This window comes from Coloeus monedula (genome assembly GCF_965178545.1).
Source record: "Coloeus monedula genome assembly, chromosome: 6".
Classification (NCBI taxonomy): domain Eukaryota; kingdom Metazoa; phylum Chordata; class Aves; order Passeriformes; family Corvidae; genus Coloeus; species Coloeus monedula.
Window position 1 is genome coordinate 28,216,642 of NC_138786.1, and position 18,220 is coordinate 28,234,861.

Below are 18,220 nucleotides of genomic sequence, written 5' to 3' on the forward strand. Positions count from 1 at the left end.
ACAGGGCTAGGCAAGTCACTGCCTCAGGCCTTGAAATTCAGTCTTTTGGAGAATTTCAGAAATTCTTTTATATTTTCTTGCACCTATCAGTAAACACAGTAATTGAAGCAGTTTTGGAGATCAACATATCGCAGTCACCCATGGCTTTTTAACATTCAAAAATGAGGCCTTACGTTACTAATTTGAAAACAAAAAGTGAAGAGTCATGAATCAAATTCCTGACAACCTGGAAATACACATTATTAAATGTTTCTTGATTCATGTTCTACCACTTGAAACAAAATCGTGAAAAGAACAGGAACCACCAGACGACACAAAAGTTCCAGCTGAGTACAGAACATCAGGCTCAAAAAGCCTCGATGTATATAATCCAGAAGAAGGATAGGAATGTTTAACTTCAATTTTTGAATTTGAAGGCTCTTCTAAAACATATAAAAATATCTGTTAACTTACCTGGATAAAAACCAAACTTTCACTAGAAACTTTGAAATAAACCACACTCAAAAATCTGTACCAATCAGAACTGTCTGAGGAATTCAGAACAGCAGGAAAATACCACTGGCAAAATAAATACAAACTTGAAAAGAAGTGAACACTAAAATTTGTAAAACACTGTAAAGAATTACAAAAAGGTACAATTCTGATCTATGTATTTCAAGTGAAAGATCAGCAAGTCTTTAGAAAAAATTAGAAGAAATACACTCTAGTAACAAAGCACACAAAGGGGCTAAAGCAGACCACCAGATTTACCTATCAAGAAGGATGATAAGGAGTGAGTAGAGCTTAATCTATGCATACTTTTACTGTGTGGAGAAATTTTATAATGGCTTTAGTGTGGCAAGACACAGGTATGGAAAAAAAAAAACCAAATCAAAAGTACATTGATTCAGAAATCTTCTTTAAAACCATAAGCATCATCAAACACCAGAACAATGTTTGAAAGCTTCAAATAGACTTTCCACCACTGGAATTCTTTTTAAATGAAGGTTTTAATTTGCTTGTTTTATTGACACTTTCTAATGAATCACGGCTATCAAATCTGAAGCAGGAATTAACAAAAGCAGAGAATGTATGTTTTCACTGATAGAGATGCTCTGTGGCCTTCCACCAGCACTGAGGAGGGCAGCTTTTAAGTAAAGAAGTCACACACCATGTGTGAGCGACGCTGAAACTGAGAATAATAAAACTTTGAGACAGTGCTCAAACAGGGAAACAAATACATTTATTTCAACAAGAAGGAACAGAAAAGTACTGCTATTCATAACCTCACTAATGGATATCAGCACCCATGCTACTGCATTATTTATTTTCTAATTAGGAAGAACATTAAAGTATTTTAATTAAGGGAATATCATATATAATGCTGCTAAATTCATTGAAATACTGACTTGGCATTATTGTAACAAAACCCAGCAATGCTTACTTGAATAGCTCATGAGTTTGTTCAGCCAAGAACCAAGGCGCAAGGCAAACTTCTGGTGTGCCATAACATCAGCATGCAGAACCTCCACGTGGAGGGGTCGTTGAGAAACATTTTCAGAATGCCTCTAGGAGTCAGGTAAATAAATATTAGTACACATAAAATAAAATAACATTAATTTCATTATTTATTTTCACCACCCACCATCTCTCCCAAGCAAAACAAAGAAAACAGTTCGATGTTTTATTTCTAAAGGTGTGGATGCTGAAAAGCTTGAAGCAGAGAAATTTTCCAGCTTTCTGTCAGCATCCTGTGAAAGTTCTGCTTTCACACACAGGCTAGCTGAAAACAGTTTGAGGTTTTTGTAAACCAAGCCTTTATCTTGCAGGTGTTGCTTGTTTTGCACCTTGTTATGATACTGACTGGAGAAAATATTTTGAAATGGGTGTCGTAGAGTTTAACCAATCATTCTGGGAGGTGGATGGTCAAGGGACCAATAACCTTATGCCATTCAAGTGGACCCAGTTATATAAACGAGACTGTAAATTATTAAATAATTCCATTCATTCCTGGACCCGAGGTCTATGTCGTTTTTCTTGCCATCCCCGGTACAACAGCAACATAAAGGTATCTATCTATCTCAAATGTGGTGGTGTAAATTCAATTTCAAAAAGTTCACAGGCAAGTTATAAAACCACGGAAGTACTAAGATAAAGACTGTACAGCAGACAAGTAAGTGCTCAGTAGTAATACTAATTAGGTTGGTATGGGGTGGTTTTTGTGAAAAATACTTTGGGAAGTTACCTTAATTTCTTCTTTTGCTTCCTGACAAGAGGCATAATGTCCTGCCTTAACAGCTCTACGACCCTGTTTAAGAAAATATTGAGCATGAGACCAATATAAAGCAAACCCAAAACGTCACAAGTCTGATCCTTGCTATATTTTTCATATGTAATAGAAAAACAGGGCCCAACACCACTCACAATAAACATCTAAAAGCAAATAAAAATTAACATAATTTTCTGTAGAATAGAAAGCTATCTAAACTAACAACACAACAACTAAGTAAAGTCTGGGTATCTTATTATTAAATAAGGAAAATTCATTCACACATTAAAATAGATGAAAGATTTCTGCAGAATACTTCAAATACAAACCATATCAACTTTTCTCCTAGCACACAGTACATGAAATAGCAGGGTATAACCAGAGGTATGTGCTTCCTAAACAAGTTCTCCACACCTGAGAAACAAGTGTTGACTAAGAGTTGCTCAGCAATATGCCTTTCTCTCCTCAAGCTCCAGCAAACAAAGATTCTATAACCAAGTGACTGTAGTAGTAACATTCAATGATTAAAAGGTGACTCTCAGATATCCCAAATGCACTAACCTCTTTATCTATGGCAGTTGTATGCAACTGGGCTTCACCAAGTTCACAGCCAAGTGCCCTTTGCAGGCTATAGATTACATGATCATAAGAATGGTGCTCATCATTGAAAAGGACACAGTAGTAGCTGTCTACCTTCTCTCTGCTGGGAAAAAGATAACATATCGCACAAATAAAAGTAAAATTGTAAATAGTGTCCTATCAAATACAAACAACAGCTTATTTGATAGCTTGAGAAGAATGTCAAATACAAAAAAAAAAGTTATTCAAGTAAATCAAGCATGCTAATGCTAATTCTTCATGCTAATGACATCCCCCACCACCACCTATGCCAGAAAAAAGTCACAGAAACTATGTATCAAATACAAAAGAGAAGTTTTGAAGTTATTTGATATTCTCTTATTATTTCCTTTCTCTGCTGTTTTATGAACCCATTTGTTTTGTAATGTGATAGACAGGCATTTTCCATTTTCATAGAATCATGGAATGGTTTGAGTTAGAGGGGACCTTTAAAGATCATCTAGTCCAGCCCCCCTGCAATGGCCAGGGACATCTTCAACTAGATCAGGTTGCTCAGAGCCCCATCCAACCTGACCTTGAATGTTTCCAGGGATGGTGCATCCACCAACCCTATGGGCAATCAGTTCCAACGTTTTCACCACCCTCATTGTAAAAGATTCATTCTTGTACTTATTCTAAATCTACCCTCCTTTAGTTTAAAACCATTAGCCCTTGTCCTATTGCAACAGACCTCACTAAAAGGTTTGTCCACATCTTTCTCTCAAGCTCTGTGGAAAGCATCCTTGAAAATCTGCCAGCTCTGTCCTGCTCCCCTGTCCCTTAGTGTCCCATCAGTGTCTCCCACAAGAGCCAATGGCACCTGATGGGTCTCTCCACTCTCCTGACGTTTCCTCCCCTGTGCACTAAGATCTGCCGCTTCACTATGGATCAGGCTGGCTCAGGAGCACTTCCCTTCAGTGATTGATGGAGGACAGTCACACACTACTTTCCCCACAAAGTATCAAAAGCTTTTCTCTATATAACTCTAGGTCAAAAATACCACAGTGCTGTTTACAGTGATTTCAGGACTAATGTCTGCATGAGTATGAGAATATCCCCGGCAAAATCATAATCCAAGTTGCTGATGCCTTGAAGAGAAAGTTGGAAATACTCCCTACCTAACGGTGAGCTCCAGAGGCAGTTCCTTCTCTTCCTCCCAGATAAGCATATCTACAATGTATTTTATCACTGAGGGAAACACTCTCCTAGAATGCTCCATAATTTCTTCGTTCAACTGACATTCAGAATTCTGTAAAACATGAGATAATATTACTACAGAAAAGAACCTGAAAAGAAAGTTAAAAGGGGGTTGGTAGAATACCTTATACTATAACAGGAAATTATGTTATAATATCTATACATACTTATACTATAATCAGGAAATAATCCTTTTCATGATTTTTTCAAGCAAATTAACCTCACAGAATTTCTTATTTTCAAAGTCATTTCATCCCAAGGTCTCTCAGTAGTATTCCAACAGTTTCACCCACCTTTCTTTATGCATCCATGTTTTATCTAGGACTAGACTACGAAAGGCCTCATCAAATGTGTTAACTGCACTTTTTTTTTAAACTTGCATTCAAAAAAGCTGTTTAGCAGCTTTCTGCATACCCATAGATATTAAAAGTTTGCAGTGCAGACCAAGATTCTTCCCCTGCATTGCTCTTCTTTTTTCGTGAGCGTATTCTGTCAAAAAATTATGACAACCAAACAAACATTCAAGGAATCCTAACTCTGTTCTTTTCAGAGATCATTTCAGAAATCATTCAAAATATCCCTGTGAACTGACATATTTCCCATCCATATCAAGTGAATTGTCTACACCATATAACATGATTAATCATTTCTATAGGCATTTAAGCAGGAGATATATTAAGTTTTTAAGTTAAGAAAATCATTACCAAATCTGCACCTACAAATGAAGCAATCAATGTTCAGGTATAAGACACAGGTACACTGCAATGAGGCTGTACAGAAGGAGGGCTTTAATCCCAGGGCCCTGATGGCCTTTACCACACCCCACCTTCCTTTTAGCATATGAGTACAGAAATGTATATAACGTTATTAATGGTAACACAACCAAATCCAGTAGTTTCATATATAAACATGACACTGAAACAGAAGCTGTATTTGCACAAAGTTTCCTATAACTTTAGGTTCACTCAAACTGCCAAAAAAAAATCTGAATAGGTATGTTTTTGCTAGAATGAAAAAAAGATGACAAACAGGTATTTTCCAGGGATAAAGCTTTTCATGTGTGACTTTGAATCCCAAAGTATTAAGGGCACTCACTTCTGCAATACATAATCTGACACACATTAAATATCAAAGAACAGAGCGATGTGTTTAATACAGCTAAGAACCATATTTTCAGAAATTCTTAAATGGATAAATATGACTGTAGTTGATTTACGAAGCAGAAAGGTTTTTTTAAAAAAGCAAAATTCTGTTGAATAATGCATTAGGTAAGATGGAAAAGCTAAAACTGTAGCAAAATAGAAGTAAAAATATGTTAACATGAACAACAGTTTTCTGACCTGATAAGCATCAGAACAGTAATTTAGAGTCAAACATGCAATCTAAAAATGTGTATCAATGAAACCATGGTCTATAAACATCACGAAGTGTACATACTGAATTCTGGATATGCTTTTATATCTCAACAATTAAGAATGTACATATCTGGGGTAATTATTCTTTTTCCCAGACTGACAAAACTTTCATCATCTTAATGTTTGGAGCAGAATGAAAAAAAATACAGCGCTAGGAATAATCTAATTGACCTGAGCTGTAAACATACTAATTTTTTTTCCCATTTTTCTTAACAGTTTGCTTTTTAAGCACTAATGTATGTTAAGAAAAAAAACAATAGAGCTGGAGAAAAACTCAGTATTGTGTGCAGAGATAATCCTGTAATAAGACATGCTGCTTCCCTTCAGTCTGTAGGAAAAAAAAAAATCAGAGGAAATCACATCAAAGGATTTATAAACTATTAAAAATGGCAATTGCACTCATACAAGTAGTGAAATGTTAAATGATGCAATGCCACCTCCAATTTTAGTTTTATATATATTTATATATAATATCCATTTTAATAGAAGTCACAGTAAAATGAAATTAAGATACATCTAATGTAAAGTGAAAGGGTAAAAAGAAAATTGACTCAGAACTATGCCCAAAAGTGCATAACTATTTAAGCTTCAAGGCAAAGTTTAAAAAACCAAAATTGTGGAAGAACAAACAAAGTATCTTTAGGTACCCAAGTCTGGAAATTAGTAACAACCTTTAAAAAAAAAAAAAAAAAAAAAAAAGGGCCTGGCAAGTATTGCTTTCTTACCTCAAACACGACTTCTTAAAGTTAACTGGTTTTAAGGATATATTTAGGCAAAAAGAGTTTTGTATTTCTGGCACATGGAAGACATTATTTTGGAATCAATAGAAAATGGATAACTCCTGAAAGCCCTGAGTGGGGATTCTAAAATTATATATTCTCTGCATGTAGAGTAATTAAAGGAATACTGGTCAGGATTATCCAGAAAAGAATGCTTTCTGTCTGTTTGACAAGCACAGGATAAACTTCTGCCCTATCAGAAAACATGCCGGAAAAGAAATACACAAGATACCTGTACCAAAGGTGCTTTGTCACTCATTTCTTTTCCTCACTGTATGCTGAGAAAATTCCTACATTTTGAATGCCCTTGATTCTCAAAACAGAGAACAAACCATGAGGTAATCCAAACATTCACAAGCCCATCGTGATAAAGAATTCATGACAGACAAGTCCTTTATTAAAAAAGAAAGATGGACATGCAATGTAATCTTTCAAATAGCTACATATAGTTTATATTAATATGCTGATGCACTGCATTATTGATGTGGCTGTACTTCTACCCTCTTAGAAGGTCTGCATATACTGACTGCATAATAGCTACACATATTGACAACAAAGAACTAATAAGCAGCCTTCTACTTCTTCAAATTCAAGTAATTGTCTAATTATAGGTTTTCTATCAGTCACAACTCTCAAGTAGCACTTATTGTAGGAGTATGCTCCAGTTTGACAGGCAGTTGTAACACAGCTTTGGACTTAAACAGCTCCATGACAGAAGTGATGATCAAACAAATTCACTGCAAGCCAGCCAAAGACCTTATCAGAGATTGGATGAGAAATATTACTTGAAGAAGCATGGGAAGCTCCCTGTTTCCTTATGATCACAGGTATAACTACACTTTTCACTCCAGTTGAAAACCAAGTGCAGTCACTATTGATATGATCTAACCGTTACCCCCATTGCATGCAAATGCCTTGAAGAATATTCTGACAAGCTCATCTTCATACAAACAAAATGCTGAGGACTCCTGAATGCAAGCAGTTTCCCCTCAAGCTTTGCTTGAATGTTGTTTGGAAAACAAATCTGCAAAATTTGGACCATGTGATTTTAAACAAGAGTGAAGCAGCCTTCTAGGTAAAATTCATAAAGGTTTCAGTGGTTTTTTCCTAACATTTGGTTTTATTTTATTATGATGAAAAAGCTGTTCTAAAGGAAAGGGAGGTAAAAAGCAGAATATGCTGTCACAGATCTGTGAGGTCAAAATCTGTACCTTGCAGAAAAACAGGCTCCCCAGCAGGATGTAAAAGGGACTCATCAGGGGTTTTGGAAGCAAAAAGTACTATTATTCTCAGAACAACTGAATTGTTGAAACAACTATTAGAAGATCTCATGCAGACCTAAGTTTTAAAAGTAGGTGATACAATCCATTTTGTTTACAATCTCTTAGTTGTATTTCTTGATGTGCCTCATAGGTCCATGTTCATCCAGGTATCTGTGCAATTTTTTTTGGTGAGCCATCACAGTTAAGTCCATAATGTTTGCTGGCTCCTCTGTGTAAGAAAGTGGTCACCTGAGGAATAAGCAGTATCACTTATCTCTAGGAGCAGTGGAGATCCTTTAGCTGGAAACACTTAGATCCCAGCAGAACAACAGTTAATTCTCAACTGAAACATGAACATTTTGTCTGAAGACTACTACTAAATTCTCTTTGTGATATGATAGGGGCCTCTAGAAATCTGATACTGAGCATCTTGCAGCACAAATTTTCCATACTTCCAAAAGTGGTTTTGATGCTGGTAGACACGTGGGTTCTCTACTTTTCCATATGCCTTTATCAACACTACCAGCAACCTAGCATTGAAAAAAAATGATCCTATTTGCCTTCAGAGCACAAGGACAAAAATTAATCCTTCCCAAAGAGGAACTGTGCAAGTTTCTTATCCTGGAAACACCTGCAGAATGTGCTGGAAGAAGTATTAAACACATACGTAGTCCTGGTGACAGCAGCAAAATTAACCATGCCATAGCTATTTTTTCCTCAGTCAAACACTGAGGAAACCATTTGAGCTCTTTTGATTACAGGTTTTCATGAGTAATACATAGGTATCAGCCACAGACACCAGATAGCTCGGTACTCAGGGATAGGCATTGCACAGCAGAGTACACTTTACTGAAGTAGAAGTAGGTAAGCAACAAGCTCCAAGTGGTAAACAGATTACTCCTTATTGCAGCTTCAAACATTTTTATCTCTGAAATCCATTAACTTTCTTCTTTTTTTTTTTTGAAGGATGAAAACGTGAAAGAAAACTTTGTCTCCTATTTCTGTAAGACCAGTGCTCTTTATTCCTCTTCCATCTGACTTTTTTGCCAGATCATAAATAACAGTACAGTTGCTACAAAAACACCAGTAATTAGGGGTCTGTTTGCAATGACAAATGCTAAGGTTTTTCAGATTATCTCAGAATGCAGGACTCTGAAAAAAACCCAAATTTTACCTGAAGCAACTGATTTGCCTGCATTCTCCTTAAGAATTTCTTGTAAGATGGTGTATTTCTTGTTATTATGCTCATTTACAAGATACAATAACCATGAGACATCCTAGCTTAAGAGGTTAGTTCCAAGCCACAGAGAATTTTTTTTAGTCATAGTGACAGTTCACACACCAGAAGTAACTGGCAAAAGCAAATGTTCAGGAATGTAGAAAAAATATTAAAATCAAGTACTACTTCTAAACATTTGCTAACCACTGGGAAACTAATTATTTGTAAATAAGAACTGAGTAACACACTTAGCTAAGAAAAGAACAAGAGACTGCAATTTTAATTCCAAATGAAAGACTCAAGTGCACAAGACAAGTGGATGAAACTGTCTCCAAACAAAAAGCAAAAAAACCAAAGGATGTCCAATATACGTTTGATCCCAAACACATTGACCAAGGAAATCCTGATTCAAGTTGACTGAACCTGTTACATGAGTTATACAATACATTCATATACAGGAATAAGCACTTTTTAAAATAAGAAGGTAACATTTACAATAGTTACTAATTTCACTTTAAGCAATATTCTTACTTCTTTTGGAGAACCTGATGCTCCAGGCTCATGTTTAGTACACAGCGGTCCAGCCTTCCATGCCTCTGTATCCCCACAGTCACAAAATCCACCTCCAGTGGAGCTATGCATCTGGAAAAACCATGTATTTCAGTCATGAAATATGCATATAAAAAGCAAGAGGAAAATAACAATGTCCATTATTCAAATCAAACACAAGTATAAACACCTACTTAAAAATAGAAGTCACTGCATAACCAATGGACTTACCACAACTTTCTTTTCTTTATTTAGACAAAAGGAGACTTACCAGAGGAGAAGGGAAGTAAAAGGTAAACTTTTTGAACAGAAAATAAAGGAGGAAATAGAGTTGCCGCTACAGAAAGGTATGCAAGTCCTAAATAAATTTAACTTGAAAGTAAGCGAAAAAGCCTATGACGGATGAGTGTTTCATAAATGGCAAAATACATATTTCTGGGTGTATTCACAAAATTATAGCAAAGCTGTTGAATGCCTTCTTTAAAATTACTTCATAAAGTTAGAAAACTAGATTAAAAATATGTGCATATTAAACAGCACTTCTAACCAAAGAAAAGATTACATGATCAGCATCTAAATAAATTTTTATAACTTTAACTTGGCATTGTACTTTCAGAAGAGTACAAATTCTGACCCTCCATTTTGGCAAAAAGTTCAGACAAAACTCAGGCAAAACCAATTATCCTTAGCTTCCTCCAAATCCCCAATCTTGAAATATTCCTAAAAAATTCAATGACCCAATAAAAAGACATTAAAAAAATCTGTTATTTACCTGAAACATTTTAAAATAACCTGATCTAATTAGACGTGCTTTGAGCAGGAGGCTGTACTAGGTGACCTCCTTAGGTCCCTTCCAACATAAATTATTCTATGAATCTATAAAGAGCATATCCTGTATTCTTGAGATGAAAATGCTGCAAATCTGCTCCCATCTGATTACCTATTTCCACAGCTGATGCTTTGCCTGAAGAATTTACTGAAAAAAGGGGAAATGACAACAGCTTCTCAGCCCAGCTGTGGTTCCAAACTGCTCTGTAATCATTACTCTGTTTTCCCTGGTGTATTGGGTTGACCCTGAGTTGATGGACAGTCTTTAAGACCAATTACGCTTCTCACAATTTACATATTTAAACCGCACAGAAAGGCGGGACTTCCCCTTTTGGTCGGAGCTCGCTTGCTGGGAGGTGGGGGCTCCGGAGCCTCCCGGCCCCGCCGGGCCGGGCCGGGGCCACTGCCCCTTTCCCCCTCTCCCAACGCTGCGGCACGGACCCTGGGTGGCTGGGGGGGGCTGCCTCAGAGCCACAGGCAGCTCAAACCAGCCATGGACTGCTCACAGCTAAGCCCATCCAGCGCGGCTTCTGGGGACCGGCGGGTCCCTCTCCTCTCCATGCGGGGCCGGCGGAGTCAACGGGAGCCGGCAGAGCCTCCTGTCTGCAGCCAGCACACTTCGTGCTGAACTGAAGAAGACACCACGCAGCCAGCAGCACAAAGGGAGCGAGGTTTTCCCCACCGTAAAGGCTGAACAAGAACACCCTTCAGCATGGCGGTGTCAGTCAGAGAGAAAGAGAAGTGAGTCACATGGGACAGAGCTGAGCATGGCGACTGGGAGAAAAGAGGGCGGTGCCACGATTCTGGCGGGCAGCTTAAAAGAAACCTTCTTGCATGCCGTGGTAAGAAACTGTAATACCACAAACTGTTTGTCTCTTTAATCCATTTGAAGAACATGGGGGGATGGAGTATCTTCGTGTGCCTGTGAAGATTGTGAAGAATGCCGATGCCAGGCTTTATAGTAGCAAGAGGCTGTTAGAGACTTGTGGCGAAGAAGAGCCTTTGTGTGCAGGCCAAAATAACTTATCCTTAAAAAGATGAATAACCCCATGTGATGGCCCATGTTTTGCAGTGTGAAAGAACTGTGAGATTTTTCATGGGAGAGATGTTCTACACACAGCAGATTGTTTGTTTCCGGGCGGATCTGCTGTTGGTGGCAGTTTGGGAACCACGTGCAACTGAAGGAAAAACCCTTTTTTCCCTTAAGCATAAGAGAGAGACTTTTCAAGAACTGGAACACTGACTAACATCCCATGTTCTGTTATCCCTTGTGTGAGCTAGGTAAAAGGAGAGAAGTGCTGGCTGGAGGGGGGGGGGGGGGATTTGCTTTAAATTTTGTTTTGTTATTGTCTTTTTACTTTTAATTCTATTAGTAATAAAACTCTTTCATTGTACTGCAACTGTTTAAGGTTTGTGCCTGCTTTGCTTTTCTCCTAATTCTTATCTCACAGAAGGAAAATAAGTAAGTAATGAATATTTTGAACCAAAACCACTACATTTAATTGGTGTTTCTGCCCAGTTTCGAACTCAACCCGCTACACCTGGGTTTTCACCTTACTTACTTGCCAACAGATCTGACTGGGACTTAGGATGCAACTGTCATTTTCAGTCACAGCTGTTTGCTCAGACCTGCACTCCCATGAGATTGTCGAAGAGAATACACTATATGCATTCATAAACACTCCTTTATCTTTTGGTTCCCCAATTAGCAAGTTGCTATTCTTAGAAGCAGATTTACATAGTTAGAAACACAAGATGAGAGATTAATTCATAAATCCCAGAATTTTTTTTTTAATAATAAAATTACTAATGGCTTAGATGCAGTTTATTATAGCCTCAAAAGAACTTCTCTAAAGCTGCAAATACCATTTCTTAAAATAAGATTTTCCTACCTTGTACCGGTGGTTCTTGTGAATGCTATTCTGGAAGCAGTCAATACAGAGCACACAAGTTGGATCAACTGCACAGTCTCTGCAACAAAAATGGTAAGTGGAAAACTTTCTAAAACAAACACCTGAAATTTTCATGCACAAAAGAAAGTGTTGCTCTGAAAAAAAAAAACAACTGAGATTAACAACAGAGTCAAAGTATAAAAACATTGACTTTTATCATCTTTCTGTGACATGGAGTAGCCAGTCTTGTTAGGTTTGAACCATGTACTCAAACCTGCTATACAAATTCTGTCAAAAGCACGCTCAATTTCCAGTTTCAAAGCTTGCTGCTAACTTTTTCTGGTTTTGCTAAGAATAAGCAGATATTAAAACCAGTGAGGACTCTGAATTAACTTTTATTATTGTTTCCAACATCTGCAGTCAGTTTACCAATTAAACTTTTGCTACACTTCTACTAGGTTATGTTTCTAACTTTTAAAACAGTTAGAAGTTAAAATCTGAAAAGAATTCCTTTCTAGATGAGCTAAGAATACATACTTTGAAATTTAACTTCTACAGTTTCACTCATGCACTTAAATACCTGAAAATATGGAATTATACTCATGGGCAATCTAATTTCATTTCTTCCTGTGTTCCACATACATACTTTCCTATGTAGCCTTTTTTCTTAAAACATGGTCACTTTTTCTTTAAATGATGTTTTATTCTATGCAAAATGTGAATGACAGGTGCTAAATGACAACATATCAAATTTTTTACTTTATACCATTGTTCAACGTTTAGTTGAAGCCTCTTTTACAACTAAAATACCATGGTAATTCTGATTACAGAAATAACTTCCTTTCAAACCTTCAGACTGTAATAATCATTACAATAATTTAATACTTCAGTAACATTCATTTATTATCATAAGTCTACTAAAAGGGGAATTAAAGAAAAATGAAGCCAGAAGTGGCTGCTAGATTTGATTACCCAATTCAAGACATTCAGATTTTAAAACTTCAGAGTATCTTTCATTTTTAACATTTTAGAAGCCTAAAGCAAACAGACATCTAGCTTCAGTTGCAGTAGTATGTACAGTATCTCATATAAATACTACCACATTTTTGCAAGACCGGAACTCAAAAAAATAAGAAAGAGACCAACTCTGAGATATTTAGCTTTGTCTTTTTGCCTGCTACTGTTCATGAACTCTGTAGAGGTAGGAAGAGAATTATTCCCATTCCAGCAGCACTAAACTGTCTTGTCCACCTTTTTCCTTCGTACAATTGTCCCACAGTATACACTTTCAAGTACACCCAGAAAGACTTCTTCAAAGACCATTCTCCTTTCATACACAACACCAACTGATTCCTAGAAAAGGCTGAAGAGTATGTAATTGATTAAAACTTTACAGTGTAATTCATAAAGGAAGTTTATAGAGAGCTTTCATTTTGACATTTCCTAAATTCTAAGGGATGGATTTTTTACTCATAGTGCTTTTCATCCTTAATAATATTCTTTCAGTATTTCTAATTAAATTTTCTAGGCTTTTGAAATAAACTGAAAAATAGAATAAACTATGGCAATAGCATCATATTAATGCTCATGAATTGCCGGAACAGTTGCAATCTTTACATTCACCACAAAGACTGCTGGCTTTTTTAAATGAATATATTTTTATTCATGATACTCACTAATGTATTTGTATTAAGAGGAATTAGTAAAATTAATTTTATCAAATCAATGAGCTGTCACCTTTAATATACTCCAGGATGAGAAAAAAAAGGTGAAAAAATTACCATTGGTCACACAGCTGTTGCCTAAGCAAAGGACTGATGATGCTCAAAAATGCTGGTTTCTGTTTCAGACTTTGAAAGGGTGAGTACTGTATTCCTCAACTCAGGTACAGACCCCATATTCATACCCTATCATCCAACATTTTTAACCAATAGCTTTTGGCACTTTTAGTATCCTTTCCATTTCTTTCCCCATTTCTCTGCCAGAGCCTTCTTTTCATATGCAATCTTCCTCACTCTAAAGTGGTTTGAAATTGGAAACAATGCCAGCATCAGTTAAGCAAAGAAGTACCATGACACAAGCAATGACTAGTTAGCAGCACAACTGATTTTATTAAAACACTTTGCTCAGTTACTACAGATGGGAACATAGATGAGAACACACCTGCATTCTTACCTGCAAGAGTATGTTGTCTCACCTCCTTTGAACACCTTTCCACAGAGCTGGGAGGTTCCACTCTGTTGTAGTTTCTCCAGGAATGTATCTGGGTCCTCCCCAAACAAATAGCATTCCAGGGGGTATAATATTGCTGCCTGGACCATTTCTTCTTGTTTCTCCAGCAAGGGGTCCATTTCAGCTGAGTAAATATTTGGCACATGTTTTGCCAAGCACTCTAAAAACATAGCTTGGAAGTCGAATCTTTCATCACACCACTGCAACAAAAAGTACACCCACAGACAAACAAGTAAGTAAATTCACTTCTACTGTGAATTCAGAAATCTTTCCTACATCAGAAGTCAGTTCTCTGTGCAATAAAATCCAAGAAACTATGGATTTCCAATAATTTCTCTGCTATTTTCCACCACAGTAACCTACATTAGAAGAGTTCTCCAAAAGAAGAAATGAATCCAAGCACACATGCAGTCAGAACTGCTGAAACCCCAGTACTCTGAAAACCAGATCTGTAAACATCATGTATAAGTTTCATCTTTGTTTTCGGAAAAACTGTATGTTTACCTTACAAAAAAGTACAAAAACTGTCTACAAAGAAAATCTAAAGGGAAGGAACAGAAACGAGATGCCATTTAGAAAAAGCCTAGATTAATAATAATATCCATCACCGCAAACTAATCTGTTAAATGAGGCTGCTTTCACATTGTAGTCACTTAAAACACTTTCTTTATGGCTTTAATAAGACATACTACATTTCTAATAGATTTAGCTTTAGCCTGAGGCTTCTACTGGTATTTTGGCCATCAATCTTCCTCAGCACTACCCTTAGGCAGTCCATTACTTTGTTTGTCATGGTGAAAATGCATGGCAGAAGCTGATGGAAAAGATAAGCCATGGATGATGTGGTCAAGCAGGAGAGCAGGTTTGTCCACAATCATATTAGAATATTCTTATTTTGTAAGTGCAGCAGCTTGATCAGTCTAATCAGATTACTTGAATCACAAAGCATTCAAACCTATCCATGATTATCTGAAAATGAAGACCCATTCATGAAGTGAAAGGAACCACTTATTTAAATTCCAAAGCTAACAAAAAGAAAAGGAAACTAATTAAATGGCTGCCTTTTAATTTTCATTAACTTGTTCAAATTTTTCAACTACCTAGCACCATTTTTGTTAAATAAAAGTGATGCTTACCCAGGGCATAAAGACACTAAATTATAAAAAAGAACTGAACGTGAAATCCAAATTTATCAGATACCTGCATATCAACACTGAAAAAAGAAAAATATCACACATAGCTGATGGTTCTGAGAAAGATATTCAATTGTAAAATGTAGCTGGAAACTGAATTGCTTGATCACGTGTTTATTTTTTTATGCGTCTGATTTAAGATGAGGGGAAGTGAATTATTCTTATCATAATTAAACATCATAATTTAGTGTTTCTGCTTAAACATGTTTTCTCCTGTAACTTGTTTTTGTTTTATCTTACCTATACTGCACTATGGCTTCATCAAATTCCCCTCCCAATTTGGTTACTGTATTTTTTAAATGCAGGAGGGTGGGATGTGGCCCCTTGGCAGACTCTCTCTGCAAAGCACAAGAGAATCCCAGTCTGTACCCTTCCATCTTAATAACCCGTGTTCCCAGGAGACAGTGCAAGTTTAGCTTCTGAATTGTTGGTCCAGAGCACGTCATAGCTTCAAGAAACACAGGGCTAAGCTTCCCTGAAAATCTGCCAGAAGTGTAAAATGGGTTCTCACACAGTCAAACTCACAAGCATTTCAAGCATTCTTGTGCAAAGCTTTTAATTCTATTTAGATGTTGTTCTGAGAAGAGAGGACAGGAAGCAGGGAAAGAGAGGGAACAAGGGGAGCGAGAGAACTCTCTCAAGCAGGCTGTCTGCCTTCTGGTAAGCACACTAAAATATATCCTCAGCCTGTATATCACCCATGAAATACCCATTACACTCACAATACAAACAAGAACATTATTTTTCTTATTTCTAAAAGCTGCACCAGGCTAAACTTCAGACCTATCCCATGCCCTCTGTGCCTCCTATGAGAAGTAATTTATTCCTTTCATCAAAATTGTTTTAATAGATTATGTTCAAAAGTATAAAATTACACACAAAACTGTCAACAACACAAAATCTGCCAAATAAAGCACCCTCTAGGTTAAAATTGACTGTCCAATGCTAGCTTGGTCCCCTTGTGCACACATATTGAAATTCAGGTTTGAATACCTCAACAGTTTGAGAAGTCCCACTTTCCCTCTGTTCACTCACTGCCTTACCTGAGCTCATACCTGTCAAGTGCTCAGTTGCTACAGATAAAAAAAAAACCATATCAGTGAATAAATTGACAGGCTTTTTGTTTTTACTAACAGGATGAGATGGAAGCCCAGAAAAGCCAAATAGCTGTGCAAGACAGTTGCAAGTCGAGATGGGGCTCACACTGCAGCTTTCTGCCCAGCCCTGGCACAGGCAGCCCTGAGAGGCTGTGGAGTTGCCATCCTTTGACATATTCCAAAGCCAGCTGGGCATGGCCCCAAGGAATCTATTCTAGGTGACCCTGCTTGAGAAGAAAGTTTGAACAGTATGACCTGCAGAGGTGCCTCAATCATTGTGTGATTCAAATTCTTCATAAGGAGAAATCTTATTTCTTTGTCAATCTCTATTTATCGTCTAATTTCTGCTACTAGTAAGATCTACAGAAAAGTAATTTTCCAGATTTGATTCCACTCAAAAGTAAATTTGAAATACAGTACTGAAAGAGGCAGAGGCCACGAGATAACACAATTAAGGAATGAACATTACCATGTAACCAAAATGCTACTATCAGTCAGCTCTCCCCAGCCCCCCAGGCACTCACACCCTACTCACAGGGGCCCACATGCTGTAGCTAACAGAGGAAAGCCCAGAGGAAGCAGGCTTGAATGCACTCTATTCCAACTGACACTATCCCACTGGAAAATATTTTTGGACTGCAATCTAAAATTACTGAATTTAGGAAAAAGAACTGCCTTCACATTTGGAGCAAATTACAGCTTCATCTCAAATCTGAATATTTATAGCTTTTAAATATTTGTACTAGTAACCTTAGTAGAGTTCTTTCAATGGGTTTCTTGGTCATTTTCTCACTTTTAATTAAAATTTGCCAAAGAAACAGCCACGCCATACACGTGGCCCTGAAATAAAACCCCCACAAACAGTGACCAGAATGAGCTAAGGGAGTTCTCATTGCAGCAGCACACCACAGCTTTTCCTACAGAGGGAGAATAACATCCACACCATGTTGGCAGGCATTCACAGGTATTGGAAACAGCTGGCAAAGGTGGCACTCAAGAACCTGTCACTAGTGGAGAGTGTATGTCAAAGATACACAGTCTCCTATCTCTTCTTTTAGATTTCGTATCTAACCTTCTCCAGACCCATCTCTTTTCCTACTTCAATCACACATTCCTGTCCCATTCACCTTTTTTAAGATGAGGATAATTCCCAAACTGCATGAAAGAGGAAGAAAAAGGGAGGCAGAAGGAGTTGCAAAGCTGTGTTTCTCAAGTGTTAGCAGTTTTGTCAGAAGAGCAGACACAGAAACCATTTTGTACAACACCCTTGATTTGTGCTGTACAACAAAAGCAGTAATTTATAATCTTTACTGACTCTTGAAGAAAACTGTGACAGAAGCACTACCTGGCAATACCACTTGAGAGCAAACCATTAAGAAACGATTTCTTATCTTGCATGGGAAACATATCCTTCTCTGTGGGATCAGACTACTTCCCATGTGTAACCACATAGATTTTCCCAAATGTCAATTTCAACCAAACACGCAGATCTATCATACATGTAAAAGGACAGTTTGTAGCTTTTTTCTAAACCCTTTAAATAAGCATCATGCCAAAGGTCAGAGGTTGAAAAATTATATTTGCCTACAAATACTGCTACAAAATATGCAAAATATCTGTCATTGATATAGCAAATATATCCATCTCCAATTTTGTCTTTCATAAACATATTCGATTTCTGAATACTACAA

The 18,220-nt window shown here is 37.1% G+C and overlaps 1 protein-coding gene across 2 annotated transcripts in view; it reads right to left on the reverse strand.

The window, feature by feature from the left end:
• The window catches only part of UBR1 (ubiquitin protein ligase E3 component n-recognin 1), a 66,408-nt gene that overhangs the window by 41,436 nt on the left and 6,752 nt on the right, over positions 1-18,220 (reverse strand). The window contains exons 2-8 of one of the 2 annotated variants that reach the window (XM_082282925.1): positions 14,183-14,439; positions 12,008-12,086; positions 9,270-9,380; positions 3,985-4,115; positions 2,810-2,948; positions 2,225-2,287; positions 1,424-1,547 (exon numbers count right to left, since the gene is read on the reverse strand). In XM_082282925.1, the coding sequence (XP_082139051.1) occupies positions 1,424-1,547; positions 2,225-2,287; positions 2,810-2,948; positions 3,985-4,115; positions 9,270-9,380; positions 12,008-12,086; positions 14,183-14,439 (904 nt within the window). Of the gene's footprint in view, positions 1-1,423; positions 1,548-2,224; positions 2,288-2,809; positions 2,952-3,984; positions 4,116-9,269; positions 9,381-12,007; positions 12,087-14,182; positions 14,440-18,220 lie in introns of both variants that reach the window. The other variant, XM_082282924.1, reaches the window with a different exon arrangement.